We start from the raw sequence: 27,994 nt of genomic DNA, 5'->3' as shown, positions 1-27,994 counted from the left end.
GCCCCGCACTGCCTGCTCCCCTGTCCCACCCCTGCCTGAGCCCTGTCTGCCCCACCCCCTCCTCCCAGAGAGGGAGACACAAGGCCAGACACCCTCAACTTGGGCGCCGAGCTTGCGGAGGCTGAGGCGGGAGGAGGCCGCGCCCATGGGGTCTCAGCATCTGCCACTGGCCACCCTGTACCTTCTGGAGCTGCTGGGTGAGTACCCCTTCTGGGGTGTCTGCCGGGGGTACCTGGGCTCGGGGTACAAGAGAGAAGATGCCAGCATCAGATCCCTCGGTCTGACTCAGGCCTGCATGTCACCTCTCTGGAGTATCGCAGAGGGTTGGGGTCACCAGGATCACTGTCTTGTCTCCCAGCCCCGGCTTGGCACTGGTCTCTGCTTCTCCCACCACAAGGGCCCCACCTCTCCTTCTCTCTTGCACTGTTGGAGGGTTGGGGACCTTACTGTCCCCTTCCAGGTGGAATCCACCCTCAGATCAGGCTCTGAGCCTAGAACTTAAGTTGTCCAGCTCTAATTCGGAGCCGGCTTCCCTCTGCAGCTACCCACCCTCACCCCTGCCTTATGAGTGTCCAGCCTTTACTTGGGTGCCTCCAGGGACAGGAAACTCACCATCTCCTGGGCAGTTCTGGTGATGCTCTGGACAGAGTGGGCCAAGGTAGTGTGGGGACCGGATCGCAGTTGAGCAGATGCCAAAAACACAAGTCTTAGTTCCTAGTCACTCTATTTTCTACCCAGGGGCCTCAGCCAGACCTCCCAGGCAGATGTGAGCTCACACTGGGTCTGCTGTCACTCCAGACCTGGATAGGGACTTCCTAACCCTTACCCAAGGGGGACTGTGGAAATGGCCTGGGGCCTCTGGAGAAGCTGGCTGGGGATAAGGTTTGGGGTGGGTGAGCCTGGAGTCTCTTGTCTGCTGGAGGGGAGATGGTGGAAGAGGCAGCCCTCCATCCCTGAGGTCTTGGGACACTAGCTCGGGACTGGAGCCCTGCTGCGGGGGCATCAGCAACACTGGCCAGTGGGGAGGATCCTAAGCAACGGGAGACAGGCGAGAGCAGTGTCCTTTGTGGTCTGAACGCTGGGGTCTAAGTTTAGCCCTGTATGACCTCAAATAGGACTCGAGCCTCTCCAGGCCTCTACCTCCTTATTTATAAAATGCAGGGGGGTGAACTGGGTGAGATCTGACCACTTCTCAAGGGTTTGGAAGATGTGGCAGTTGAGAGAGGTGACTGACTCAGGACGGGAACAGGTGAGAAGATGGCAGCCTGAGGCTTCCCAGTTTAGGAGGAAGGACTCAGGGGACATAGCCTGCTTAGCGGGGCACCTCAGTCCTTTCTAGAAAAGGGTGTGTATGTGTGAATATGTGTGTGAGAGGTGTGTGTGTACACGTATGTGTTTTCATAGGCGAAACATGGCTTCTGCATGTAGCTTGCCTTCCCCCCGGGCATGTGGTGATGGCTCGTGTGCACACATATTCTAATGACTGTTCTTCCATGGATCTGCAGGAGACACAAAGTGCCTTCTGTCCCCAGGGTGGAGGCTGAGGGATGGGCCCTGGTTACTTTCCGGTACCTTCGTGAGCAGCTGCTGTGGCCTCCTTTGCCCTGGAGATTCCAAAAACCAAGGTCCTAAGCCTCCCCTTCCCTGGTGGCTCAGGGGAGGGGGAGGTAAAGGTGGTAAAGAATCCGCCTGCAATGCAGGAGACCTGGGTTCGATCTCTGAGTTGGGGAGATCCCCTGGAGGAGGGCATGGCAACCCACTCCAATATTCTTGCCTGGAGAATGCCCATGGACAGAGGAGCCTGGCAGGCTACAGTCCATGGGGTGGCAAAGAGTCAGACACAACTGAGCGACTAAGTACACAACCCTCCCCCCCACCCCATTCCTTACCTGTGGCCTCTGACCCCACTGGGTCAAGGGTCTGGCCAAATTCCCAGCTGAAGGTGGGGGTGGGATCCTTCTCTGCAGCCCTCCCCCTGAATCCCATCAGGGGCAAGGCTCCTGGCAGGATCAGGCCCAGCAGAGCCCAGAGTCCAGAGGCAGGGCCCTAACCAGAGTACAGGAACCATCCGGAAGTCCAGGAGCGCAGAGTTCCCAGTGTGTATGTGTGTGGGTGTAACTGATGGATAATAAACATTTCCACTGTTCAGTGGATCACAGCTTAAGAAATACTTTGAAAGGCATTTTCTTCTGAAAGCTTCACAACGGCCTAGTAAGCAGGTAGCCTAGTAAGCAGCCTAGTAAGCAGGGCCCGTTGCCCCCATTTTACAGTGTGGAAAACTGAGGTCCAGGAGGAGCAGCTGATGAGCTGCAGAGCCCACCTCAGCCCAGCACTCCTGCTCCCATGGAGCCCCTCCGTGGCCCTGGCCAAGAGCAAAGACACACCAAAGCCACTCCCATGACTAGGAAAATGGCCGCGGGACACAACCGCCACCAGCAGACAGACGGCCACCAAGGGTTGGGGACACCTAGGCCCAGGGTTGGGCAAGCAACACAGGCACCCTTCAAGCTGTTCTAAGCAGAGACGACCCAACACCAGAGCCCTGGGGACACTTCGGCCTCCTTTCTGGCCACAAAAGTTGTGCCCATGGCTTAGGGACCTTTGGTACATGGAAATACCAATGGCCTGCTTTCCTCCACAGCTGCTCTTAGCTCCAACCCGCCGGGGGCTCACCTGCTGAAGGTGGGGCATGGAGGCAGCTCTGATCACTGCCCAGCCACTCAGGTCTAGCCACCAGGGTTACAGAAACTGACACTAAGGTGTGGTAAAGTCACGGACTCAGCAGTCTGAATTCTGGTCTCCTCCCTTGCCAGTTAGGTGACTATGGACCCATTCTGTAAGCTTCAGTGTCCTCCTATGCGAAACTCGAATAATAATAGCGCCTGTCTTATAGCAATTTCTAAGGATTAAATGAATCAATAAATGTAGATTTCAGTAGGAACATTAGCTTGTATAGTAAGTGCTGAGTAAGCATTAATAATAATAATTAATAAATTTATATAGTAACATAATTACATAACTTATTTATTATTTATACATAATAAATTCTCCAGGCAAGAATACTGAAGCGGGTTGCTATTTCCTTCTCCAGGGGAATCTTCCCAGCTCAGGGATTGAACTCAGGTCTCCTGCATTGCAGGCAGATTCTTTACCGTCTGAGCCACCAGGGAAGCCTATTACACATAATAAATATGTAAATTTATTATATAATTTATCATAAAGATTACTTATTGTTTATTATCAGAGTCAACAAGAAACCAGGTGAGGCAGGACCCAGTGGGGAAGACTTGAGCCTAGCGATCAGGCTTTCTGTCCTCCAATCCTCCTGTTTTGGCTAATGATTCGTTCATTTCTTCACTTCCGTATATTTATTGAGCGTCTACTATGTGCCCAGTTCTGTGTAACGCTCTGGGGGTACAGCAGTGAACCAGACAAGAACCCCCCTCATGGAGGAAGCACCCGAAATTTTACAAATTTCTAAATTTTGTCATTAGCGTGATGAAGGAAACTGTAACCACTGAGCCTCTGGGACCAAGTTCACGTTTGACGGGGCCCCCAGCCCGAGGGCCTGCTCTCTGAATAGATGACCTCATCTGAGACCCGAATGATGGAAGGATCCAGTCAGGCAGGGAAAAGTGGGAGGAGTGACCCAGGCAGAGGGCATGTGGAGGGTGAAGGCAACGAGCAGGACAGGCCTAGAGGGGCTGGATGTCCACAGTGGAGGAGGGGAGAGGGGATGCCCACTGTGAGCCTACCGCCCGATCTGAAGTCTCAGGGTGCAGAGCTGAGGCCATTGCTGGCTCTGAGTGCAAAGAATCAGGCCCCCAGAAACCCCGAGTTCCCCACCGCCAGCGGGGAGCAGAAGACCTGGGAGCTCAGGGCCCCCACTGACCCCTCCGGTCACCCTGTCCTGTGCCAACAGCTCAGAGGGGTTTCCCTGCAGCAATCAGGGGACCATGGAGGGACTTCGCCTTCCTACAAAACTGATTGAATGCCTATTCTATGTGCATGCATGTGGGTACCTTGTGAGCATGTGTGTGTGTGTGTGTGCATGCCTGCCATCTGTGTGCCTGTGTTGTGCGTGCACACATGCAAAGGCCTGTGGGGCTTTGAAGCAATGCAGAACTGGGTTTGATGTCTTTGAGATCACTCACAAATGACAGAAACATGCCTCTGAGACTCAGCCTTCTCATCTATAAAATGGGGATAGCCACTGCGCCCATCTCAAAGGATAATTGTTATCCTTAAATCTGGTTCATTCATTCAGTCAGACAGCAAGTATTTATCGAGTACCTGTTATTCTAAGTGCCAGGGACACAGCAGTGAACACTCAAAATTCCTGTCCAGCTGGAGCTGACATAGTAGACAGAGGTGTGATGGGGAGACAGACAAGAGACAAGCAAGTCAAGGATTATATGGGTGTTAGGAGGTCAGGAGTGATTTGGGGTTGGGGGTTAGGGGCTCTGGGGGCTGTGCTGTACCCAGGTCTCATAAGAAGATCACATTTGAGCAAATATACATAGGAAGTGAGTGATTCCACCGCGCCATGTGTGCCTAGGAAGGAAGGTGGCAGTCACATGTAGGCTCGAGGCAGGGCAGCCATGAAGGTCTCCGTGAGGACGGGGCATTTTCTCCAACAAACTCGAGGCACCTTGGGCCAAGCTGAGGAAAAAGAGTGCTGAGCACCCTGGAGAGAAACGGGACCTCTCCAGATCCACAAGCCGTTATCTTGAACCTCTGGCTGGATGCGTTTGGGAACTCAGAATTTTCCAGGCGGTGGAAGGTACTGTTGTGTATGTGCTGTGTGCTCACAACACACCAAGGAGATCTGGGCAACACGCTGTAATCAAACACATTCCCATTTCTGCAGTGCAACTTCATTTGTGCACTAAAAACATAAATACCTTCCCACCAAATGTGTCAGAAAGGACTGCGTTTTGGCTTTGAATTGCAGATAGGGTGGGGGCCGTGGCCCAGTGTTACTTCCTCTAACTACCGTGTCACCACTCCTGCCCTGTCATTGCTGTGCACCCCTGGGGAGCTTGACCCTCACGTTCCCACAGGATCCCTGGTACTCCCTTCTCCCTGGGGGCACAACCGGGAGATGTGTGGTCGGAACAGAAAAGGAAATTGGTGACGGTCGGCAGAGGCAACAAGGATCCCACAGATGCCCCTGTGGGGTGAAGCCCTCCTCTCTGGCCTCAGTTTCCCCATCGGTACCACGGTGCCAGCAGGCTCTGGGGTCTCCCAGTGGTAGAGCCCATAGGGCCCTATCAAGTGATGGTGATGGGATTTCTGTCCTGACCCTACCACCAGCGGGCTGTGTGACCTTGGGCTAGTTGCTCAGCCTCTCTGAACATCAGTTTCTTGATCTGAAAGTAGAGATGGCACCCGTTCCTTCTTCACAGGGCTGTGGATGGAAAGGACGAGCCCTTGTGCAGGTTTTGGAGTAAGTGAGGCTCTGAAAAGAAAGGAGGGCTGGTCCGTATGACAACGGAACCACATACGGCAAGTGTGAAACTCATGCAAATTCAATCAGACAAACAAGGCCATCAGGGAGAGCATGGAATCGCAGTTCAGATACGAAGGCCATTTTGCCCAGGAGCTGCTCGCTGTTGCTTGTTGGCGCAGGCTCTGGGTGGTTGAGATTAGAGACCCGAATCTGCTGTTCCTTCTGTGGGCCCCAGCCCCCCAGCTTCTCCTGGCATGAACCCCGTATGATTCTCTGAGCATTTTGCACACAAAAAGGCTCCTAATCAAAAACCAACCCTTCATCTGGTGCTGCGCCAGAGAAACAGAATTTTGGCCCTTTGTGATCTTTGTTTCCCTGAAGCCCTGATACAGATTCAGGTTAACAGGGCTCCACTGACAAGTGTCGTCTCAGAAAATCAGGATTCCTGGCCTCCTGACCTAACCTCTCATCAGAGGCCGAGGGAAGGAAAATACAGAAAGGCCCAAAGGCAGTGGACATACTGTGCTGTAAATTGATGAGAATGTTAGGGACCATTAAGGGAATCACTGTTAATGGAAAAAAGGGAACATCTGACTTCCTAACCACACTAAATTGGTCTGTCAGTTTCCTTATCTGGAAAATAGAGTGATGACAGACCCCATGATTGAGGATGTAGGGAAGAAATGAGGTCTCCCATTTAAAACCATTGTCCGCGGGTCTACACGGGGTAAGAGGTGGCTGTCCCTGTTTTTATCATCAGTGAAGTCCCAGCGCCTCCCTGGGATCCCCGTGCCCACTGGACCCTCGCAAGGCAGGGCTCCCCAAGGCGGGCCTCGCTCTTGCCTCCATTTCTCAGTACGTAGGGATTGTGAGCAGAGGTGCTCGCGGGTCCAGGAGGGCCCACGAGTGGGTCTGAGGCCGGCATAAAGGGTACAGTCTCTGAAGCCAGCCGCCTGAGCCAAGTTCAGGCTCTGCTGTAAAGTGGGAGCAATAATACAGGCCCACCAGCTTGCATCTGTGATTCCAAAAAGTATTTGTAAATTTCCAGCAAGCACATACACTGCAAATCCTGACCTGAACGAATAGGAGACTATTTATAATCTTCACGCATCCCACTTGGTGTGATAATTCATGTTTTGCTGCAGAAACCATCATATGTTTGCTGCTGAGGCTCTCCAGATGCAGGGGGACAGTAGGGTGCCCCAAGGACGCTGGCAATCCTGGAACTGAACTGACTGCCCTAGGGCTCACGGCAGCGCAGCCCCGCATGACCAGAAACAGAGTTAGTCAATCAGTTGTGTCTGACTCTGCGACCCCATGGACTGTATGTAACCTATCAAGCCCCTCTGTCCATGGAATTCTCCAGGCAAGAATACTGGAGTGAATACAGGCAAGAATAACGGAGTAGCCATTCCCTTCTTCAGGGGATATTCCCGATACAGGGATTGAACCCGGGTCTTCTGCATTACAGGGAGATTCTTTATCGCCTGAGCCACAGAAAACTTATTTTTCAAAAATATCTCGATCTTGGGATTTTTTATAAAAAAGAAAAGCAAGGGACTTCCCTGGTGGTCCAGGGGTTAAGACTGTACTTCCACTGCAGGGGACACAAGTTTGATTCCTGGTCAGGGAACTAAGATCCTGCATGCTATGTATGAGGCCGAAAAATAAATAAGAAGAGGAAAAAGAAAACAAAAAGAAACTTTTAAAAATAACGGGCTCCCCTCCCCAATTTTTTAAAACTCTGCTGAGCAAATAAAACTCATCTGTGGCCTGATGCAGCTCAAAGTGTTGCAGTAGAGGGAGCCGAAGAGAGAACCATCCAGAATGGGGTAGGGGGAGGGGAAGTGTGGAAGAGGAGAGGCAAGGGAGGGGATGAGTGCGTAAATGTCTCAGAGTTGCAACTCTCTTTCAGAAGTTCATTTACTCCCCACCCAAGACCTCCTTAGGGCAGCAGGGTCTGAACAGCTCAATCTCTGCAAAGGTAGAGATGAGGAGAGGAGCTCGGGGAGCATGAAGAAGACTTCCTATTGCCTCTCTGGCTTTTTCAGCCCCGAGCTTTCCCTGGCTTGGCCAATCTAAGCCTGAAATAGTGGGGGCTCTGAGGAGAGGTTGGCATGGGAAGGAAGGACCCTAGTCCTGGCTGCTCAGATTGTGGTGGTAGATAATGGATTGGGGAATGGCGCGATACTTTCATGACTAGAGTCCTTCATGGTCTGTAGGGTCCCCAGGCTTCTGTTGGCAGGTTCTGCAGCAGCAAAGCCTTGGACCTCTGGTTGCATGCTTAGCCTGGACCTCCAGGCTAAGGTGTAGCCAGGAAGGGGGTCTGAGGGACCCTGAGCACAGTCTGCAGGGTTCAGGGAAGGAGGATGCTGGTCCAGCCCCTGTGAGAAGCAGCTAAAAGAATAAAAATAAGTTGTGGACAAATCAAAAGCTGGCAGATCCCTGGACACACAGGAAGAAGCAGCGCCCAGGAAGCCTCCCAGTCAGTCGTGCATCTCACCTGCCCACGCCTGCCTGCCTGTGGCTGAGATACATCAGGAACCAGAAATTATAGATCCTGGAAGTTTGAACTGAGAGGAAGGTGAGGGAGGGTGGAATCTAAGGTCTTCACTTTACAAACGAAGAGACCAAGCCCAGAGAGGTTGAGTGATTTGCCAGGATCACACATCAAGTTCAGGGAAAGTCTTCCCATAGGATGTTTCACTGGCTGAAGGGGATTTCAAATTCACTCCTTTTCATCAGGTTTGCATGCCAGGAATATGCAGGAATCGGTGAAACACAGAGCAGGCCAGCACAGGTTTCCACTGAAGGGAAGGGAGGCAGCTCAGCCCAGCGGTCAAAAGCACAGACACTGTGCCAGGTGGCCTGGCTTGGAGGCCTGGCCCCAGTGCTCATCAGTTGCTTAACAGGTTATTTAATCTCATCTATAAAATGAGAAGGTCAAAATAATAGTGTCAGCTTTGCAGAGCTGCGGTGAGGTTTGAGAGAGTTCACGTATAAAAGTGTCTGGGAGAAAGGACGAACTAGAGAAGCGTTTATGGTGATGGTGGAGGTGGTGGTGACGGCGACGGGGTGGTGATTATGGTGATGGCGACGGTGACTGCGTTGTGAGGGTGGAGGTGGTGATGGCATTGGTGATGGTGGTGACAATGATGGCCACAGTGACGGTGACAAGAACTGCTGCTCACCGCAGGCCAGTCAGGCTCACAGTAGGAAGGTGAGGCCCTGGATCACATAGATGCCTTGTCTCCACCAGGTGTTTTCTTTTTTAGAACTCTCCTTGGTTCTCAGGTTGTGCAGTCTTTCCTGAGAATGTTCTCTGGCTGTTCCATGTGAGATTGGCAAGGGTGGTCAGGCCCAGTCCCTGCCCTCAGGGGCTTTGGGGTCTGGAGGCTCCAGCACCAGGGTCAGGGTCTAACTCATGTTCATTTCTGCTTGTTTGTCCGTTCTGAGGACTTGGCCCTCTGGAGGCCCAGATAGGTGGCAGAAAGCAGAGAGATGGGTTTGGAAGGCAGACTTGTGGTTCGAATCCAGGCCCTAGCGGTGTCACCCTGAACAGACGTCTGTATCGAACATATATTCAGCTCACATTGTGGGGCCATCTGGAAGATAAACAACCATATCTGTAAGGAACTACGCTCCCGAGGGCTGAGTATACAGTAGGTGTTCGATAATTGGTGGCTGCTGTTAACAAGGGTTGGCTGTGGTGACTTTGGGAATATGAAGTTCTCAGGTGGGAAAGGGGGGCAGCAAGCCCTGTGATCCAGCTCTCTGAGCATCCAGACCCAGACCCCTCCCCCTGGGAAAACTCCCAAGCAGGCCTGCAGTCCACCCACCTGTGCCACAGGCCCAGCCAGCTCCACAACCGGCAACACCAGCTCTGAGCACGGAATGCCGGATGGAGAATGCTGGCCAGGAAGGCCCTGGGCCAAGGCTTTTACATAGATTGCTTCAGCTCATCCTCATAACATTGCTATAAAACTGGTCCCTTTCTTGTTCCCATGCCATAGACAAGGAAACTGAGGCTCAGAGGGGCCAAGGATGTGGCAGAGCTCTTACTCAGACCCAGCGAAGGGCCTCAATGCCTGAGAAACTTTCCTGCAGCACTGAGCACCAAAGGGTGGATCTTTAGGTTCCCCTCTTCTCATTAGCGCCACTTCAAGCTGCCTCAACCCTCAGGGTTTAGCCAAAGAAATGACTCCCTAAAAGTAGACAGCCCCATTCCCACTGGGAATTGGCACCGAGAGAGGTAAGAGGTCAGGGGTGAAAGGTGAGGGCAGAACAAAGGGCCTCCTGCCTCCTCGTCACCAAGTGAGCCAAGCGTCTTCACCATGTCCTCCTGAGGCCATCCTGCCCATTGCAGCAGATTGGATGATCGAGAGCTGGTCAAGCCTCTCCCAGCCGAGAGCAGAGCTCTGGGCCTGACACAGTTTCTGCATGAGAAATACCTTCCCCTTCTGAGGCCCAGGACTCTCAGGACAACTATGGTGAGCTCTTGCCAGGATGGATGAAACTTACAACAGGCTGCCAAGTCATTACAAGGAATCTTGGTTGGTTGGGAGAGAGGGCAGGCTGGTGGGGCGTGACTTCCTTTAAAATTCTACCATCAGCTTCAGAACACTCAGGCAAAACTAGGCTTTTTTACAGCCAGCAACAATCTCTCAAAAGAAACTTAAACACAGCCCTTTACTGTATAAAGTACTCACCCTGGCCCAATAGTGTCCCCAGTTCCCAGTTGAGAAGCGAGCCCTGGGGGCAGACAGAAACCAAACCGATTGTTCCACGGCTGATGAAGCCCAGCAGTAAATGTGGAGTGTGGGCTTGGAGGCTGTACAAGCTTGCCACCCCACTCATACCCACCCATATCAAACCTCTCCCAGCTACACTTGAGTCAGCCATGAGCTGCTCTGCCAAGAGGGTGATGATTACCTGCTTTGACCACTTGCTCCACAAGTGGAGGACCACTTGCTCCTTCCAGACGAGGCTGGGAGGAAGTGGGACTTCCTAGGGGCCCACATTCCTATTGAAGGGGCCCAGGCAGGAGCCTGCCAAGGGGTAGACCAGTTCTCCCTAAACACGTGTCCGCTGGGTTCCTTTACCAACTGACTGCTTGATCTTGGGCAAGTCCCACTGCCTCTTTGAGCTCAGATTTCCTCCTCCTAAATTGGGAGCTGTTGAAGAGAAATTGTTTCATTTCTATCCTGCCTTGGGAATTCTAGAAAGTAGCAAAATGTTCTAGGTTCCCATGTTGGCTAGTTTCTCAGCTCTCTAGAACTAAGATGTTTGATTTTTTTTTTTTTTTTGATTGAAAGTGACACTCAGGATATTTTTATATTGACACCCAGCGCACAAAAACTGAGCCTTATCTTCACAAAACATGATGCATTCTGACATTCTCTATTCTCATCCATTTCATTTTTTAAAAAACTGAGGGTTGTAGGGACTTCTCTGGTGGGTCCAGTGGTTAAGACTCCACCTTCCAATGCAGGAGGCATGGGTTCCATCCCTGGTTAGGGAACTAAGATGGGGTGCTGTCAAAAGTTTGAAAAATATATTTTAAGTTGATGGTTGCATTGCTACACAATTTTTAAAAAGTTGATGGTTGCAATGCTGCATATTACTACAGAGGAACAGCATGAGGAAATCCTTGAGGGGTGTGCAGAACTGTACACAGTGACGGTGACAGTGATCATGCAGATCTATGTGTGTGTTTATAGTCCTAGAACTGCACTAAAAGAAAATCAATTTCACATGTTCATTGAAAAAGTCAAGTTTTAAAGTAAGAAAGAAAACTGATGCTTGCAACACACAACACTGATTTCATGACCCACCTAAGGGTTACAACCTGCAGTGTGAAAACCCCGGTCCCTGAACCCCATGACGGCGGCATGGGGCAGAATAGGCCATTGATCAGGCTGCGGGCAGAGGTGAGGTGGGGAGACGGGAGCAGGGGAGAGACCTCACTTCCTGACCCTCCTCTCTCCTTTCCGCAGCCACTTCCTGCCTCGGAGGGCTCAAGGTGGAGGCGCGAGGTAAGGAAGAGCCACGCGGAGAGGGGGGCATGGAGCAGGGCTGCGACTCCACCAGGCTGTAGGGGGACCTACCATCTTTTCATTAGAGTGAATCTCACCTTACAGGGAGAGAGAGAGAATACGCCCCCTCCCAACACACACACATGCAGACGCGTGTGGGCACGCACACACACACTCACGCACCCTAAAGAGGCCCTTTTGCAGAGAGCTGCCCTAGACAGCCATAAAGTACCATGCAAATGCTAGTTCTCATGCTAACTATTATTACAGTCCACTCATCGGGTACAGAAACTATACTGGCCCATAAATGCATCTTGCAAAGTCCTATTTCCTACCCAGTCCTGCCAGATGCTCCCTGGCCAGAGACATTTGCAGCAGAGGCTGCAGAGAGGCTGCCCCAGATTGTGATGTGTGTTAAATGTCTTGGGCTTTAATCCTAGAGGTGAGTGTTTCCCAAACAGGGTTCCATGGAACTCGTTGGACAAAGCATAGGTCACACTACATCCCACCTTAGAGCCTGACAGGGGACAATAGCCTGGTAAAGGGTCTGAGAAGTCCTGCAATGAGGAACTCTGTTAAGCATTTTCAAATCTAGCAGTCCCCAGGTTCCCGTCACCACAGACCTCTCTTTTTCACGTGTCCTGAGATAATATCAGGCTGAATGTATTTGGAGATAAATGTAGCAAGAGGGTCTCTTGAAGCTACAGGCAGTCAGAAGGGGCTGCGGGGTCCTTGGCAGGCCCTGGACTGGGACCTGGAAGCCTGCAATGACATGCTAACTCCAAATGCTAGCCAGATGGGACCTGCCACATGATTCTACTTATATCACATTTGAGAGCAGGCAGAACTCATCTCTAGTGACAGAAAGCAGATCACTGGAGGCCTGAGGCTGGATTCAGGGAAATCGGCTGTGAAGGGGCACAAGGGACTTCTGGGTGATGGGAAAGTTCTTTGACTAGAGCACAGTGGGGGCTGCAAGTGTGTATACATTTGTCAAATTTCATTGAACAAGTGCCCTTAAAATGCGTGCATGTCCCTGTAGATAGATCATGCCTCAATAAAATTGATTTTAAAAGTTGGATAGAGAGAAAAAAATCAGGCACTGGGCCCTATCTGGGGTCTATCGAAAGAATTTCAAGGCAGGGGGTGGGAAGCGAGTCTGCTGGGCAGTGGGTGCTGAGAACTCCTTGCTCACTGCTCCAAGTTCCCCTGGGGTCTCGAACCCCATCCTCCTGGACCTGATTTTTAAGGGACCACCTGGAACCAGAGCAGAACCAGCATGAGTTTCTGGAAAGTCCCCGAAGGGACCCTGAGGATGAAACTCACAGGAGGAGCAAAGCTGGTGGGAGGACCCCATGGGTAGAGGGAGCCTGGCTGACTTGGGGTCCCGGGTGGGGAGGATACAGGAGGGCTCCCGTGGAGGACCCTGTCCAGCCTGACCTCCCACTTGACATCTCTTTGACTTCTAGGGTTCGCCGTGAGACTGAGCGGCTCTGGCTCACGGTGTCAGGGCCGTCTGGAGGTCAGCAACGGGACAGAGTGGTACGCGGTGCACAGCCAGAGCTGGGGCCAGCTTTCACTCTACCAGGATCCCTGGCAGTTCTCGAAGCTGTGCCGGGAGCTGCAGTGCCGGAACCCTTTGTTACTCTCTTCCTCGCATCACTTCAAAGAGGGGCAATTCCAGAAATTGATAATCTGCCGTGGACAGCTGGGATCCTTCTCCAACTGCAGCCTCAACAGGGGACGCCAGGTGGACCCTCTGGCCCTGATCTGCTTAGGTGGGTGACTAGCCAGCCCAGTAGGTTCCCTAGGTCTGGGCAGCTTCCCTGCCCATGCCTGTGACCTGGAGCCTGAGCAAGCAGATGGAAGGGGTCACCAACTTATAACCACCCTCTCAGAAACATGCACTGGTGGGGAACTGGAAGGGGAGAGCAGAGAGGGTGCTGGCCCCTGTCTGGGGATGGAAAAGGTAGAGGAACTGGCTCTGCCAATGGCTAACTTCATTGTCTACTCTTAACTTCTATTTTCCCAACTGTAAAATGGGCTGGCACTCGCAGGAGGCTTAGATACAACGTATGGGTCAAGTGGGTTTGATGGGGCCTGTGGTACTTACATCATGACTTCCAGTTCTTTCTTAATACTGCCGGTTGCCCCCAGCTCTCCCCATACCCCCTCCTCTTCCAGGGGCCCTGGCCTCTTCCTAATCAGAGCATCTTTTTGCAGAGCCACCGAGGACAACAGCTCCTCCCACGACCTCCCCGCCCACAACCACTCCGGAGCCCACAGGTAAAAGGATTCTGAGGGCTCTGGGGGTTGGATGTTGGATTTTAGCAAATAAAAACACAGGATGTTTACGTTTGAGTCTCAAGTAAGCAAGAAAAATTGTAGCGTATGTTCCATGCAATATTTGGGACCTCACCACCTCCTAGGGTCATTGCCTAGTCACTTGGTCCTCTGTGTGTCAGAACCAAAGAACAAGGAAGGTCTGCGTGCTGGTCATCAGTGGTGAGGTCCCTGTCCCTTACCTTCTCTCCCCTAGCACCTCCCAGGTTTCAGCTGGTGGCAGAGCCCGGGGGCCTGCAGTGTGCTGGCGTGGTGGAGTTCTACAGCGGTGGCCTGGGCGGCACCATCGGCATCGAGCCCCAGAATGAGATCAAGGACCTGGGGCAACTCATCTGTGCAGCCCTCCAGTGTGGCTCCTTCCTGAAGCCCCTGCCAGAGACCGAGGAAGCCCAGACACCAAAGCCAGGAGGCCAAAGGCCCTTGCCAATCCGCTGGGAGATCCAGAACCCAAAATGCACCTCCCTGGAGCAATGCTTCCGAAAAGTGCACCCCCGGGGGGGTGGCCAAGCTCTTGGCCTCATCTGTTCTGGTGAGTGGGAGCAGACTGAGACCCACAGGTGTCCCCACATGGTCATGTCACTTATCTCATGTTCCTGAAACCCCAGCATGCAGCGCAGGGCACTAGTGCTATGGAGAGCACAAGGGAAACGGAGAGCTGATCGTTGGCCTCTGAGAGGTAGGGCGGTCATGGGGTGGAGAGGTGGCACACGCAACGCCGTGGGAATCTCCACAAAGTAACGCAGAACAGGCCCAAATGTGCTGCTGGCTCGGCTGCCACTTGGGGAAGAGCAGGACTTTTGGAAAGAGGCAGGGTCTTCTGGTGGTTTTGATGGATCGTGGCTTGTGTCAAGGGCCCAAGAAGGATAGAGCACTTGGAGGAGACCAGCCTTGCAGGAGGAAGTTTACGCGCCTCAGAGACAGATGAGGCTGGAGCAATGGTAACTCATAGGAGGTAGGGAGAGGGCAGAGCGGAGCCCCCAGGGGCTTCCTGCAGAGGCTGCTGAGTCATACACTGCCACCCTGAAGAAACAAACGATGCCAGTGTGGCTAAGGGAGGAGCCCAGAGGCCGGGCTGGGGGATCCCAAAACCAGGATCAGTAGAGAAACAGGATAAAAGACCAAAGGTCAAATTAAGGGTAAGCACAGCAGACCTCAGCAGGTAGTAGCTCCTATCACAAATGTTCTAGTAAAGTCCAAACTTTAAGAAGTCACACTTACTGAGCACTTGTATCACACTGGGGACCATTCGGGGCATTCCATCCTTTTCACAACAGGCTTAGGAGGTGGGTGCTATTGTTATCCCTACTTTACAGATGGGAAAGTTGAGGCTCTGAGAGGTTAAATTTCTTACTCAGTATCACAGAACACTAGCTGGGGTTTCCATTCACGTAGCATCACTCCAGAGTCTGTAGTATAAGCCTCAGCTACTCCAAGTGTGGAGGGCTTCCCAGGTAGCTCAGTGGGAAAGAATCTGCCTGCCAATGCAGGATATGTGAGTTCGATCCCTGGTTTGGAAAGATCCCCTGAAGGAGGAAATGGCAACCCACTCCGGTATTCTTGCCTAGGAAATCCCATGGACAGAGGAGCCTGGCAGAATACTGTCTATAGAGTCTCAAAGAGTCGGATACAACTGAGTGACTGAGCATGTATGTGTGCACATAAGCACGCTTATACTCCAAATGTGGTCCTGGACTAGCAGCTTCATCTGACTGGTTAGAAATGCAAACTCTCAGGCCCCACCTTCCATCTACTAATCAAGATTTGCATTTCAGCAGTCTCTGGGGTTCATGTGCATTAACCTGGGAAGCATTGCTCTGGAACACTGGGCCCATCCTGCAAGCAGGAATATCCCCAAAACACTGGATTCATGGTGTGAATTAGTAAAATGCTGCCCCCTCCAGGCAGAAGTAGTCCCCAAGGATCTCTCAGCCTGAGGAGGGAAAAAAACCTGGCTGGCTCCCAGGCTCACCCACCACTCTGAGCCCTCTTGCAGGCTACAACCTGCAAAGCCATACCCAGAAGGCTTGCCTTTGATTTTTTTTTTTTTTTCTGAGTAGAAGATTTGCTAGAGCTTTGAAGATGGCTGTTGCTATAGCAACTGGCCACAGCTGGTAAGATCACAAAGTGCTCTGACCTGAACACACATGGGCCCCTAGGCCAAGCGGACAAGCAGAAATCGATGATTCTCTGTTGCATCAGGCCCTTTTATGAGAGTCAGTCCCTCCAGGCTCAAGGCCTGGGCAGCAGGATTCCTGGGTATGGTTCCCAGCAGTGAATCTCCAGGACTCAAAGCAGATGGTATTTCTCATCCCCAGGCCTCAGTTTCCCCTCTCTGAAAAGCCCTTCAACCTCCCAGGGAGCAGCCAGAGAATGAGAGGATGTTTCAAAAAGGGAAGCAGACTTGGGTGGAGCGTATTTCTCACTTCTCACTTCTCTTACTGCCCCCTGGGTGGGGGACGACAGCAGTTGGCGGCTGCCGATGGGCACTGCCCCTGTGCCGGCCTTTTCACTGAAAGTGCCCAAGCTGTTTCAGCTGCCCAGAGGTGCCAGGGACAGAACTTGATGGAGAAAATGCCAGAGAGGATGCCAGAAGAAGGGAAAGGCAGGAAGGAAGGCACTCCCACGTGGTACCCAAGCCCCCCGGAGACCTAGGCCCTGCCAGGGCCCACACTTGGCCAGTGTCACAGGGTCCCAGTGGCCCGGCACGTAGGCTCGGGGCCCAGGGAGCTCCGGCTGAGCCCACCAACTCACCTCCCATTGCTTTCCCCCCAGATTTCCAGCCCAAGGTGCAGAGCCGCCTGGTTGGGGGCAGCGACGTGTGCGAAGGTTCCGTGGAAGTGCGCAGTGGGAAGGGCCAGAAGTGGGACACGCTATGTGACGATTCCTGGGCCAAGGGCACGGCACGGTGGGAGGAGGTGTGCCGGGAGCAGCAGTGCGGCAACGTCAGCTCCTACCGGGGGCTGGACCCCAGCGAGAAGACCTTGGGGGGCTTCTACTGTCCCCCGGGGATACTGTCCCGGTGCCACAAGCTTGAGGAGAAAAAGTCTCACTGCAAGAGGGTGTTTGTCACATGTGAGTTGGCCATGGTCCGTGGTGGGTAGAGGGTGGTTCTGGATTTTTGTTCTAAGACTCAGTCAATGAGCATTATTTCCGAAGAACAGTCCAGGGACTAAAGAGAGAGAGCCCTAGGACAGGATGGAGAGATGACAAATAGGGGGAGAGGGGACAGCGTGCTCAGAGAGAAATGAGCAGGAACCATCAGGAGGAGACTGGCCATAATTGTCAGGAGGCTAGTGAAAAATAGGATTCTTATTCTGTCTTCTGCTCTTTCAGATGGAAGTTAGGAAAGCAAGGGATGGGGTACATCTTTCCTATATTAATGGTAACGGACTAATACGTTAAAGAGAGAAATGGATGGGTGGACAGCTATTGGTAGATGAAGGCAAGGCAATCACTCATAAGTAACTGGAAAATGGTGGAAGGTTGATAGCAGAAGCGGTGAATGAGAGCCAGATGATCGATTGTGAGATAGTAAATGGTGGCTAAATGAACAGGGAGCAGAGGATTTCAGAGATGGATGGACAGACAGACAGAAAACTGCTTCCCACACACGCTGGCCAATTCCTAGGGGACGCCAGCCAGCCAGCCAGGAGCTTCCCTCAAATAGACCGTTTTGATGCCCCTACCCCGCTCCGGGCCAGGACTGACCTCCCTCTGCCTCCTGTAGGCCAGAACTCCAGCCGAGCGGGCCTGGGCGCGGGTGCCGTGATGAGCATTATCCTAGCCCTCGTGCTTCTGGCAGTGCTGCTGGTCGTGTGTGGCCCCCTGGCCTACAAGAAGGTCGTGAAGAAATGTAGGTGACGGTGCCCTGAGCCGCCTCCCTCTGAAGCCCCTGCCGCGGAGGGCTGCACGTTGGCCCTGGAGGGGAGGGTCCCCGCCTCTGGAGAGCTGGCTGGGTTCACCTCTGCTTCACCTCCCAGCCCTGCCCCTCCCTCTCCTGCCCACTGGCCCTTCTCTACTCCAAGCAACAAGCAGGAAAATCACTGATTCGCCCACATCTGGGACCCAAAGAGGGGCCCCACTCCAGGCCCAAGGGAGGGTGTGGGTATTCTTTAGACTGTGATGGGTCCAGAGGGTCTGACCTCAGAAGACAGGTGTACCAGGTTGGCGCCACCACTTTGCAGATGATGGAGCCACTTCCTGTCTGAGCTCTGTATGTTTCCCCATCCAACGAATGGGCGAGGGCAGACCTGGTAAATGCAGTAGGTGTCATCTTGGCCTTGCAGACCTTGTGAAAAAATCGTTCAAAGACGAGGCTGTGAGATTAGAGAGGCGGGTGGGAGAAAGCCCAGAGGTGGGCAGTGTTGGCTGGGTCCCGGCGGCCCTCCCAGGCCTGAATTCTAGTTCTACACACCTTGCGCTGTTTCTCCTGGAAAATCAGCCTCAGCACGCACCTGCTGCCTCCTCCCTCCTTCCCTCTCCCCCTCCCCTACTCCCCCTCAATTCCCCCCACCCCCATCCTGATGTGCCTTTTGCCATCTGTCTGTCACCCAGTCCGCCAGAAGAAGCAGCGCCAGTGGATTGGCCCAACGGGAATGAACCAGAACAGTAAGTATGCCCCGGAGGCAGGCTCCTCCCTGGGCCTCAGGAAGGAGGCTGGTGGAGCAGGGTCGTGGGTCACTGCTGACTGCGGATGGAGCCAGAGGCTGCCTGTGGCCTCCGACTCCACTGTTGTCGTCTAAGGCATGCCTGTGGCCGCGGGCGCTAGCAGGTGGCACTCAGAAAAGAGGAAGCCACGATCAAAGAGACTTGGGAATCAGTGAATTAAGCAAAGCTAGACACAGTTCTTTACTTCACGACCTGTCAGAGAACCTTCACGGGCATTTTTGGGTGGTTCATCTTTCCAGAAAGGGCATATGTAAAGAAGGGTGGCCCAAGCTAGATTTTTCATGGAGTGTCTTTATCACGGGCAGACTTTACAAGGCCAGTTTTAAGACGTTAGGATGCAGCCAGCCCAACCCCCACCCCGGCCCCCATCGTCTTTCTTTCTGGCCACAGTCAGAGCACTTCTGTGGGTAGAACCACAGCTTTCCTCCTGTTTCCACCACACATCCTCCCCTTTCACACGTCGAGGGCCAAATCCTTCAACTGTGTTGTCAAATCTTTCTTACAAGATAAAGACCCTCAACTCCAGGAGGGCAGGGACCATATTTGCCCTATCACTCATGTTCCAATTCCCTGCTTGATCAATGATTGAGGACTGACCGACTGAAGGCCTGCCCACCAATCAGCTTGCCAACCAACCCAAAGCTGCTCTGAAAGTCTGAGCCCTGGGACACCCCTGTTGGTCCAGTGGTTAAGACTCCGCTTTCTGACGTGTGTTCCATCCCTGGTTGGGGAACTAAGGTCCCAGATGCCATGGGGTGTGGCCAAAAATTTTGTAAAAAAATAATAAAAATGAAAGTCTGAGCCCTGCTAGAATGAGCATCCCCAGGAAGAAAGGGAAAAAAAGTATGTGCTGAAGGATTTCTGGGGGTCCTTGTCCCCTTTCCCATCCCCACATTACACAATGGGAACAGGAAACTGGTGTTCTGGGCCCCAGCTGGGGAGGAGGAGAACAGAACAGTACATCTAACGACACCGTCTCCTGCATCTACTCAGTGTCTTTCCATCGCAACCACACGGTGACTGTCCGGTCCCAGGTTGAGAACGCCACGGCCTCCCACGTGGAGAACGAATACAGTCAGCCTCCCAGGAACTCCCAGATTTCAGCTTATCCAGGTAAGCACTGGCTGGCACTCCTAGGAATGACGCCAGGGCCGAGCAGAGGGCCACGTGGTTGCCCAGAGGGAGAAGGAGGCTGAGCAGGGCGGAGGATCAAACTGCCCCTTTGACGGCTGGTCACGGCAGGTAACGGAAGGGATACAGCCTTAACTGGCCCCTCAGCTGGAGAGAAGAACGTGCCGGGATGTCATTAAACACCAGCTCTGCTGTGACCCAAAGGACATGTTTCTCAATAAATGAGGCCCCTCGGATTCTTCGAGGCAGAACAGAGCCATCCACCAGCGGCCTGCAGAGCCCTGTATTGAGTGCTCCCCGACTGGCACTGACAATTAAGCCGCAGGGAGCCTGGCGCTCAGCATCATTAGTGGACACTGGCCGATTTGATCACAACGCTTGTAGAGCTGTTGAGCCACCAGCTCAGGAAGCCTCTGTGATCTTCTAAGAGCTGAAAGGCACTCGGCTCTGAGGGGCTCTCTTTGTGTGTCCTGAGGGTTAAGCCTGCTCACGCAGCGTCCTTTCTTTCCACAGCTCTGGAAGGGGCCCTGCACCGTATCTCCACCCAGCCTGATAACTCCTCTGACAGTGACTACGAGCTACATGGGGCTCAGAGGCTGTAAGAGGTGAGCAGAGCCCTGGGGATAAGCGCAAGTCCCCTGGGTCTGCTCACCCTGCCTATCCAGGAACGGGGTCGGGGGACGGGCACTGAGCACCAGGGCTATTGTAAAGGAAATGAATAAGCATCAGCAATTTAGGTGGTGGGAGCTGATTTGACCATCTGAGCCAGCGGGGTCATGAACCTTAAACTCCATCTGGGAAGACCACGTATAAGAACCCCTGAGGGTAGAGGAATGTTAAGAAGTACAAACTACTATCCATAAAAGAAATAAGCTACAAGGATGTATTGTATAGCACAGGGAAGAGAGCCAATATTTTATAATGATCATGTTGCTCTTTAGTCGCTAAGTTGTGTCCGACTCTTTGTGACCCCATGGGCTATAGCATGCCAGGCTTCCCTGTCCATCACCAACTCATGGAGCTTGCTCAAACTCATGTCCATCGAGTTGGTGATGCCATCCAACCATCTCATCCTCTGTCTCCCCCTTCTCCTCTTGCCTTCAATCTTTCCCAGCATGAGGATCTTTTCCAATGAGTTGGCTTTTTGCATCAGGTGGCCAAAGTATTTGAGCTTCAGCTTCAGCATCCAGTCCTTCCAATGACTATTCAGGGTTGATTTCCTTAAAATCTATAAACTTGCTGAATCACGATGTTGTACACCTGAAGCAAATATAATATTGTAAATAAATATATACCTGAGGTTTTAAAAAAGCACCTCTGAAAATGTCCTGATTGACTTACCCCAGAAGGAGGGCAAAGCCACTGTCCCTGATATTGGGTTGGGGGTTCTGGGCCTGTCCCCCAACTCCTTGAACCATTCCCAGAGCATGAAGTGTCCTCCACCAACGCACTTTCTTCTCACCCCACAGATCTGTGACCCGGGAACAAATATTAAGAGCCAGACTTTTTATCCCGAGAATCCTCTGCAGTCACCACTTGGATGCCACGTCCCACTTCCTGCCCGGCAGGACCACGGATGGGACCTCCCAACACATCCCACTGCCCTGCAGAGGCAGGTCCACTCTGACATCTCTTCACATCTTCACCAGCATGAAGACCCCAGCATGGCTCAGCTGGCCCCTCCATGGGTGGAAGCTGTGAAAGGGCAGAGCCCGGAAGCAAGCAGCCTCTCCCAAGAAGAGACACACGGGGTCCATACCCGGGCAGCCCCCTCCCTCGTCTGTGGACATCGGCTCTCTCTTCAGACTCTGACCCCACGAGGACCCACGGGAAGCCTGCACCTGCAGGGGGGCGGTGGGAGGGAGGGCTGATTTCTCTCATGTATTTTTAATATGTTTTTTTGTAAATAATGCTTTTTTCTGCTTCCTGGAAAAGCCTGCTCAGCCTGCTCAATCTACCTCTGTGGATCCCTCTGGGGGTGCCAGTGGGAAGGGGCACCTACTGGGGGCAGGGGGCCCTGCAGCTTCGTGGTTGGAGGGCTTCATTCCTGACACAGGACCACCTAGCATGGCACAGCAGCTGCCAGCCAGCACCCATAGCCTCATCACCAACCCTCCATCTGGGCCCTCGCTTGACAGAGAGCAGGGACACTGGCTGTCAAGCCTGAAGGGCACCAGTGCCACCTCAGGGCCCTGCATAGAGCGGGCACCTAGTAAATTCTAGCCAATGTGGGGTTTGGGTTCACACAGCTATTAAAAGTGCAAAATAGTTTCTGCCAGTTAGGTAACCTCCTAACCTGAGAGTCAGAGACCACAACTGAACATTTCCTTGGGCTAAATAATTGCCTTAACTGAAATGGTCCCCTAGTACTCTTGCCTGGAAAATCCCATGGACGGAGGAGCCTGGTGGGCTACAGTCCATGGGGTCGCTAAGAGTCGGACACGACTGAGCAACTTCACTTTCACTTTTCACTTTCATGCATTGGAGAAGGCAATGGCAACCCACTCCAGTGTTCCTGCCTGGAAAATCCCAGGGATGGGGAAGCCTGGTGGGCTGCCATCTATGTGGCCGCACAGAGTTGGACACGACTGAAGCGACTTAGCAGCAGCAGCAGCATCCTGCAGAGAGCCTTTGTTGTTCAGTTGCTCAGTCGTATCCAACTCTTTGTGACCCCACGGACTGCAGCACACCAGGCTTCCCTTCCTTCACTATCTCCCCGAGCTTGCTGAAACTCATGTCCATTGAGTCGATGATGCCTTCCAACCATCTCATCCCCTGTAGTCCCTTCTCCTCCGGCCTCCAATCTTTCCCAGCATCAGGGTTTTTCCAATGAGTTGGCTCTTTGTGTCAGGTGGCCAAATTACTGGAGCTTCAGCTTCAGCATCAGTCCTTCCAATGAATATTCAGGGTTGATTTCCTTTAGGATATGATTGGTTTGATCTCCTTGAAGTCCAAGGGACTCTCAAAAGTCTTCTCCAGCACCATAATTTGAAAGCATCAATTCTTCAGTGCTCAGCCTTCTTAATGATCCAATTCGCACATCTGAACATAACTATTGGAAAAACCATAGCTTTGACTATATGGGCCCAGAGAGCCTAGACATATTTAACCCTGCAGTGCCCAGGTTTTCTTAACGACGCGCCAGAGGAGAATATCTGACCAGGAACTTAAGGGTCTAGTGCAGGGAGAGGCTGGCTCAGGTCTCACTGCCCCCTGGGAATCAGACAGTGACCTGAGAAGACATTTAGGGGCTGGGCCCTTTCTCCACATTATTTGGCCCTGTGTCCTCTGGGAGCAACAGATATCAATGGTTCAATTCACAAAAGCCAACTCTGGAAGAGCAAAAGGAAGTTTCTAGAAGGACATGGCAGGGGTGAGGGGTGTGCTCACATAATGAGGGAGCTGGAGGGGTACAAGCATGCCAAAGAGCCAGGCCAGCCCCCTGTCCTTACCAACACCCTCCAACCAGGCCTCCCACCCGCTCCCTACTGAGGACTCCATCATGGGAGAGCCCAGGGCATGGCCCTACCCCTGACCATGCCGGGAATCCAGAAACAGGGACACCCAGTCACCTGGGGGCTAGGAGTCACCTGGCAGAGACTCCTGTCCTGGAGACCCTCCTCAGAAGGGAGAATTCTCCAAAGGGAACTGCGGTGCAAAGGGCCTAGGGCACCAAATGTCTCTTACCAGCCCCTTTTCTGGGCAAAAGCTCTTGCATCTCTAGCTTGGCCACCATTCGGTGGCCTCATAGCTACCTCGGCCTACTTTAAAAACACACTTCCCCCCAAAAAACTGCCTTTAAGCAGAAAGGGGGTCGGGTGATACATCTCCAGAAGAAACATTTGGTTAAGCAAACTGAGTGGGAGCTATCTGGGCCTCGGAGGTGCCTCTGTCCGCTTCCAGCCGTGGTGGGCAGACACAGCCCACAGGCTGCTGGTCAGTGCTGCTCCTGTGATGAGAAGCTCACGGGGTCTCCCTCAGACTTGGAGGATGCCCTGCTGCGACCTGGGCCCACCCTGGGTCCACACCGCAGCCCCACCCCCTATCCTTCACCCGTCTACATCAGCCAGAGAGGGTGACATCCGCCTATGTAACCCCCCTACCCCAGCCCACCCCCCTGAAGCATGTCATCCACCTGACTCTCATGGGCAACCAGATTCTCCTCATTCTCCTAGCACATTCTCCTCATGTTATGTCTAGGACACTGGGGACCCCCCAAAAAAGCTCACTCTGACAACCAAGAACCGGGTCTAGCTCCAAACCTATCATGCCTCTAGGGTCTGGGAGTGCTGAATGGGACTACCTTAAAAGGACATTTCAGATGGCCTCATGGCAGCTTACAGAGCTAAGCGTCCTTCTCATTGAGCGAGCAATCTCTGTGAGGCTCTGAACTTGACACTTAGGTTCTGGCCCCGAGCAGACCACACACAGTGAAAGGCCCACTGCGGTCTGGCAGAGGACGCCCAGTGATTTCATGTGGCGGATGCAGGGCGGGGGTGGGCGTGGGGGGAGGGCCTGAGAGCCAGAGTGAAGAGCAGCGGGGACAGCCCGCCCCAAGTGACCAGCCTCACTCTCCATCAAGCCACTTAGAAAGTGGTGCTTCCTCTCTCCAGTCCCTGGGTGCCCCTGGCCGCCACTTTGGGAACAACCCAAAGCTCTGACTTGATTGTGCCCCCCACCACCCTGTGAGATTCTTAGCTTCCTACACAGCCCAGGGGTCTCCTAGCTCTCCCTGGTGCTCCGACATCACCAGCCCCCAAAACACTTGCAAAGCAAGGTCAGAGTTCGGGAGGGGCGAAGGGACCGTAACCCTCTGACCAGAGCGTAGGTGGATTTGCAGCTTAGATTCCCCAAGCTTTTCTAAGGACTGTGGTGTCTCGAGGAGGCCTGATGACTTCTGGAATCACAAAGGTATCTCAGCAGCCAGATCAGAGCTGGGTGCAAATCTCATCCTGATGCCCCTAGGTGAATGACCTGGTCCACCCACCCTGCAGTCTCCTCCCTTTGTTTAAACTTGGGGGCCAAAGGGCTGCTGAGAGGTGCCCATGAGATAATGCACAGCCAAGGTTAATACAAGGTGAGGCCCAATTGAGTACTCAAGACTGGTGATTCTCAGCATCTCTGGGCATCACCCAAAGGCAGCCTGTCTGGATGAGGACACCTTTCAAGGAAGGAAAAGCAGAAGGGATGATTCAAGGGTCCATCAGAAGCCTGGTCTCCTGACTCTACCAAAGCTGCTCTTCTAGCTGAAAGGCAGAAGATGTGTTTCCAGGGCTCACGATGACCAAGCTGAGCTCAGGGGGAGCTGGAGAGGGAGGCAGGCTGGGTGGTGGCAGAAGATAGCTTGGCTCCACAGCCAGTTTAGCAGCCTGCTGCCCCTCCATCCCCGTTTAGAAATGGGATGCGAAGACTCAGACCCCGGCTGGAGATCCTGGACAGGCGGACAGGCTGACTGTCCTGGTCAGCTCAGCAGGGGGCAGTAACGGGCCCCTCCTGTGCGCCGATAAAGCTCGCTCGCCATCTAGTGGGCATCTGTGGCCTTGCACCGCCCAAGCTCTGCACCCAGGACACCGCAAGCGTGCAGGCTCCATCTGAAAATGCCTCAGATGGAAAGAAAGCCAGAGAGCAAAAGCCGGAGAGGGAAATACTCTAAGAGCCAAGCCCCCCGGGGGTGAAGGAATAGAGGTGACGATATGCAGAAAGATGGGGCTCTGTGAACGTGAATCAAACAGGCCTTTCAGCAGAGCATGACCCTGAAGGCTGTGGAAGAAATCGCAAAACAAAGAACACTGCCCAGTTCTACACGGATTAAGTCATTAGCCAGTGCGCCCTGAAAGGCATTCAGGATGAAAAACAGGATAAGGTACTCCATACTTTGGAAAACAGGCTAAGGTTCTTTTCTTTTCAAATCATAGTTTTGTTTGTCCATTCATTTTTGGCTGCACTGGGTCTTCGTTGTGGCACATGGGCTCTTCATCGCTGGTGCAGGCTTTCTCTATTTTTGGCGAGTGGGGGCTCCTCTTTAGTTGCAGTATCCATGCTTCTCATTGCAGTGGCCTCTCTTGTGCAGCTTGGACTCTAGGGTGTGAGGGCTTGGTAATTGTGGTAAGTGGGCTTAGTTGCCCTGAGGCATGTGGGATCTTAATTCCTGGACCCGGGATCTAACCTGTGTCCCCAGCATTGGCAGGCAGACTGTTAACCACTGGACCACCAGGGAAATCCCAGAAAAAATTTTTAATGAACCCAGATGCTTGCACCTTAGCTCAGTTGGTAAAGAATCTGCCTGCAATACAGGAGACCCCAGTTTGATTCCTGGGTCAGGAAGATCTGCTGGAGAAGGGAAAGGCTACCCACTCCAGTATTCTTGGGCTTCCCTGGTGGCTCAGCTGGTAAAGAATCCCCCTGCAAGATGTCCATCAGCAGACGAATGGATAAGAAAGCTGTGGTACATATACACAATGAAATATTACTCAGCCATTAAAAAGAATACATTTGAATCAGTTCTAATGAGGTGGATGAAACTGGAGCCTATTATACAGAGTGAAGCCAGAAAGAAAAACACCAATACAGTATACTAACACATATATATGGAATTTAGAAAGATGGTAACGATAACCCTATATGCGAGACAGCAAAAGAGACACAGATGTATACAAGTCTTTTGGACTCTGTGGGAGAAGGTGAGGGTGGGATGATTTGAGAGAATAGCACTGAAACATGTACATTATCATATGTGAAACAGATCGCCAGTCCAGGTTCGATGCATGAGACAGGGTGCTCAGGGCTGGTGCACTGGGCTGACACAGAGGGATGGGATGGGGAGGGAGGAGGGAGGGGGGTTCAGGATGGGGAACATGCACACCCATGGCTGATTCATGTCAATGTATGACAAAACCACTACAATATTGTAAAGTAACTAGCCTCCAATTAAAAAAAAAAAAAAAAAAAGAGTCCCCCTGCAATGCAGGAGACCTGGGTTTGATCCCTGAGTTGGCAAGATACCTTGGAAAAGGGAAAGGCTACACCCACCCCAGTATTCTGGCCTGAAGAATTCCATGGATGGTACAGTCCATGCGGTTGCAAAGAGTTGGACATGACTGAGCGACTTTCACTTTCACTTTTTGTGCATAGAAAAACACTAAAATCATTAACTGAGCTATCTGATCATCACAACTAACAGTCACATTTTTTCTTTCACAACTAACAGTCACATTTTTTCTTTTTAACCAAGATATGTGCCTGACTGCATACATTCCCAAGCCAAAACCATACCTATACTGGCTTCTCTGAGCTACTGAGAGGCTGTTTCCTGAGTAATAGTCACTCTATAGTAAGGTCCTTCAATAAAACAAACCCACAGCTCTTACACTGTGCATTTTTCTGTCAGTTGACAGTTTGGGTGACCACAAAGGGACCCACAGCAGACTTGTCTCCTTCACCTGATATTCTCCAAGGATCTGGAGCCCTGGTACCAACAAGGGCCCCTTGAACCTGTCTGCCTTCTCACTAGTCCAGAATACTGGGTGACTCTCTCCTGAGCCTCAGAGCTCTCATCTTGGCTGACAATCCTGAGTTCAATTTGGTAGCAGATAAAAAGGTACCTGATTTCTCAGTTGAAAGATACAAAGAAAGGGCTCAGCTGAAAGACACTGAGGAAATCGTCCAATTGAGAGACACTGAGGTTTGGACGGGGTGATTAGGTAGGCAGTTGGCCTGACATCTTTCACCAAATTGGCAGTTTAATGGGGTTTGTCCGGACAAAAGTGAAGATACCATACAAGGCCTTTAAGCTCCAAAGATAAGGGACAGAGCTCTCACCAGCTATTCATGACCTTCTCAGGCAACTGAGAAATGAAAAGAACTGGTGAAGGCAAATCCTCATGATATCCAGCAGCCCCACAGGGAAATCCACTTGTTACTTTTAAAAACTAGCTAGTCCAGGGACCCTCACATGAAGACTGGCCATCCAGGGGTCTGCATGCCCACAGTGGTTTTAGACTGCTAAAGAGAGAAACGGAGACATGCAGAACAGCTAGAACAACTGTAGGGTGACACCTAGAGGTGCTTGCTAGCACCTATTCCGTAGTCAAAATATATATACTGGCTTCTCCCCCTACCTCTTTGGAGCAGCTTTCCAGAGGTACTGAGGGTTCGTTCCTCAGGCTATAATCTGCCGTAAGATCTCCAAGCAAAACTGAAATCCAAAAGTCTTACATTTTCCTTTCAGTTGACAAAACTGATGTCCCCCACAGGCAGCCACTTCTCAAATTCACTGCAGCTTCATGGAGAGAAGAGTCTGGCGGGCTACAGTCCATAGGGTTGCAAACAGTCGGACACGACTGAGCGACTAACACTAACACAGCAC

At 52.4% G+C, this 27,994-nt stretch overlaps 1 protein-coding gene across 1 annotated transcript; it reads left to right on the top strand.

Annotated features, from left to right (window-relative positions):
- Window positions 1-94: 94 nt before the first annotated feature.
- On the top strand, window positions 95-21,548 carry CD5 (CD5 molecule). The gene is made up of 11 exons (XM_055581136.1): window positions 95-197; window positions 11,449-11,487; window positions 12,957-13,265; window positions 13,711-13,773; window positions 14,027-14,359; window positions 16,603-16,902; window positions 17,558-17,683; window positions 18,385-18,438; window positions 19,492-19,611; window positions 20,143-20,234; window positions 21,099-21,548. Exons 1-10 carry the CDS (start codon window positions 146-148, stop codon window positions 20,229-20,231), a joined length of 1,485 nt encoding a protein of 494 aa, XP_055437111.1. The 5' UTR covers window positions 95-145; the 3' UTR covers window positions 20,232-20,234; window positions 21,099-21,548.
- Window positions 21,549-27,994: the final 6,446 nt, after the last annotated feature.

This window comes from Bubalus kerabau, chromosome 5 (assembly GCF_029407905.1).
Source record: "Bubalus kerabau isolate K-KA32 ecotype Philippines breed swamp buffalo chromosome 5, PCC_UOA_SB_1v2, whole genome shotgun sequence".
Classification (NCBI taxonomy): Eukaryota; Metazoa; Chordata; class Mammalia; order Artiodactyla; family Bovidae; genus Bubalus; species Bubalus kerabau.
The sequence above is the reverse complement of the archived record's forward strand: the minus strand, read 5'-3'. Positions and strand labels throughout refer to the sequence as shown.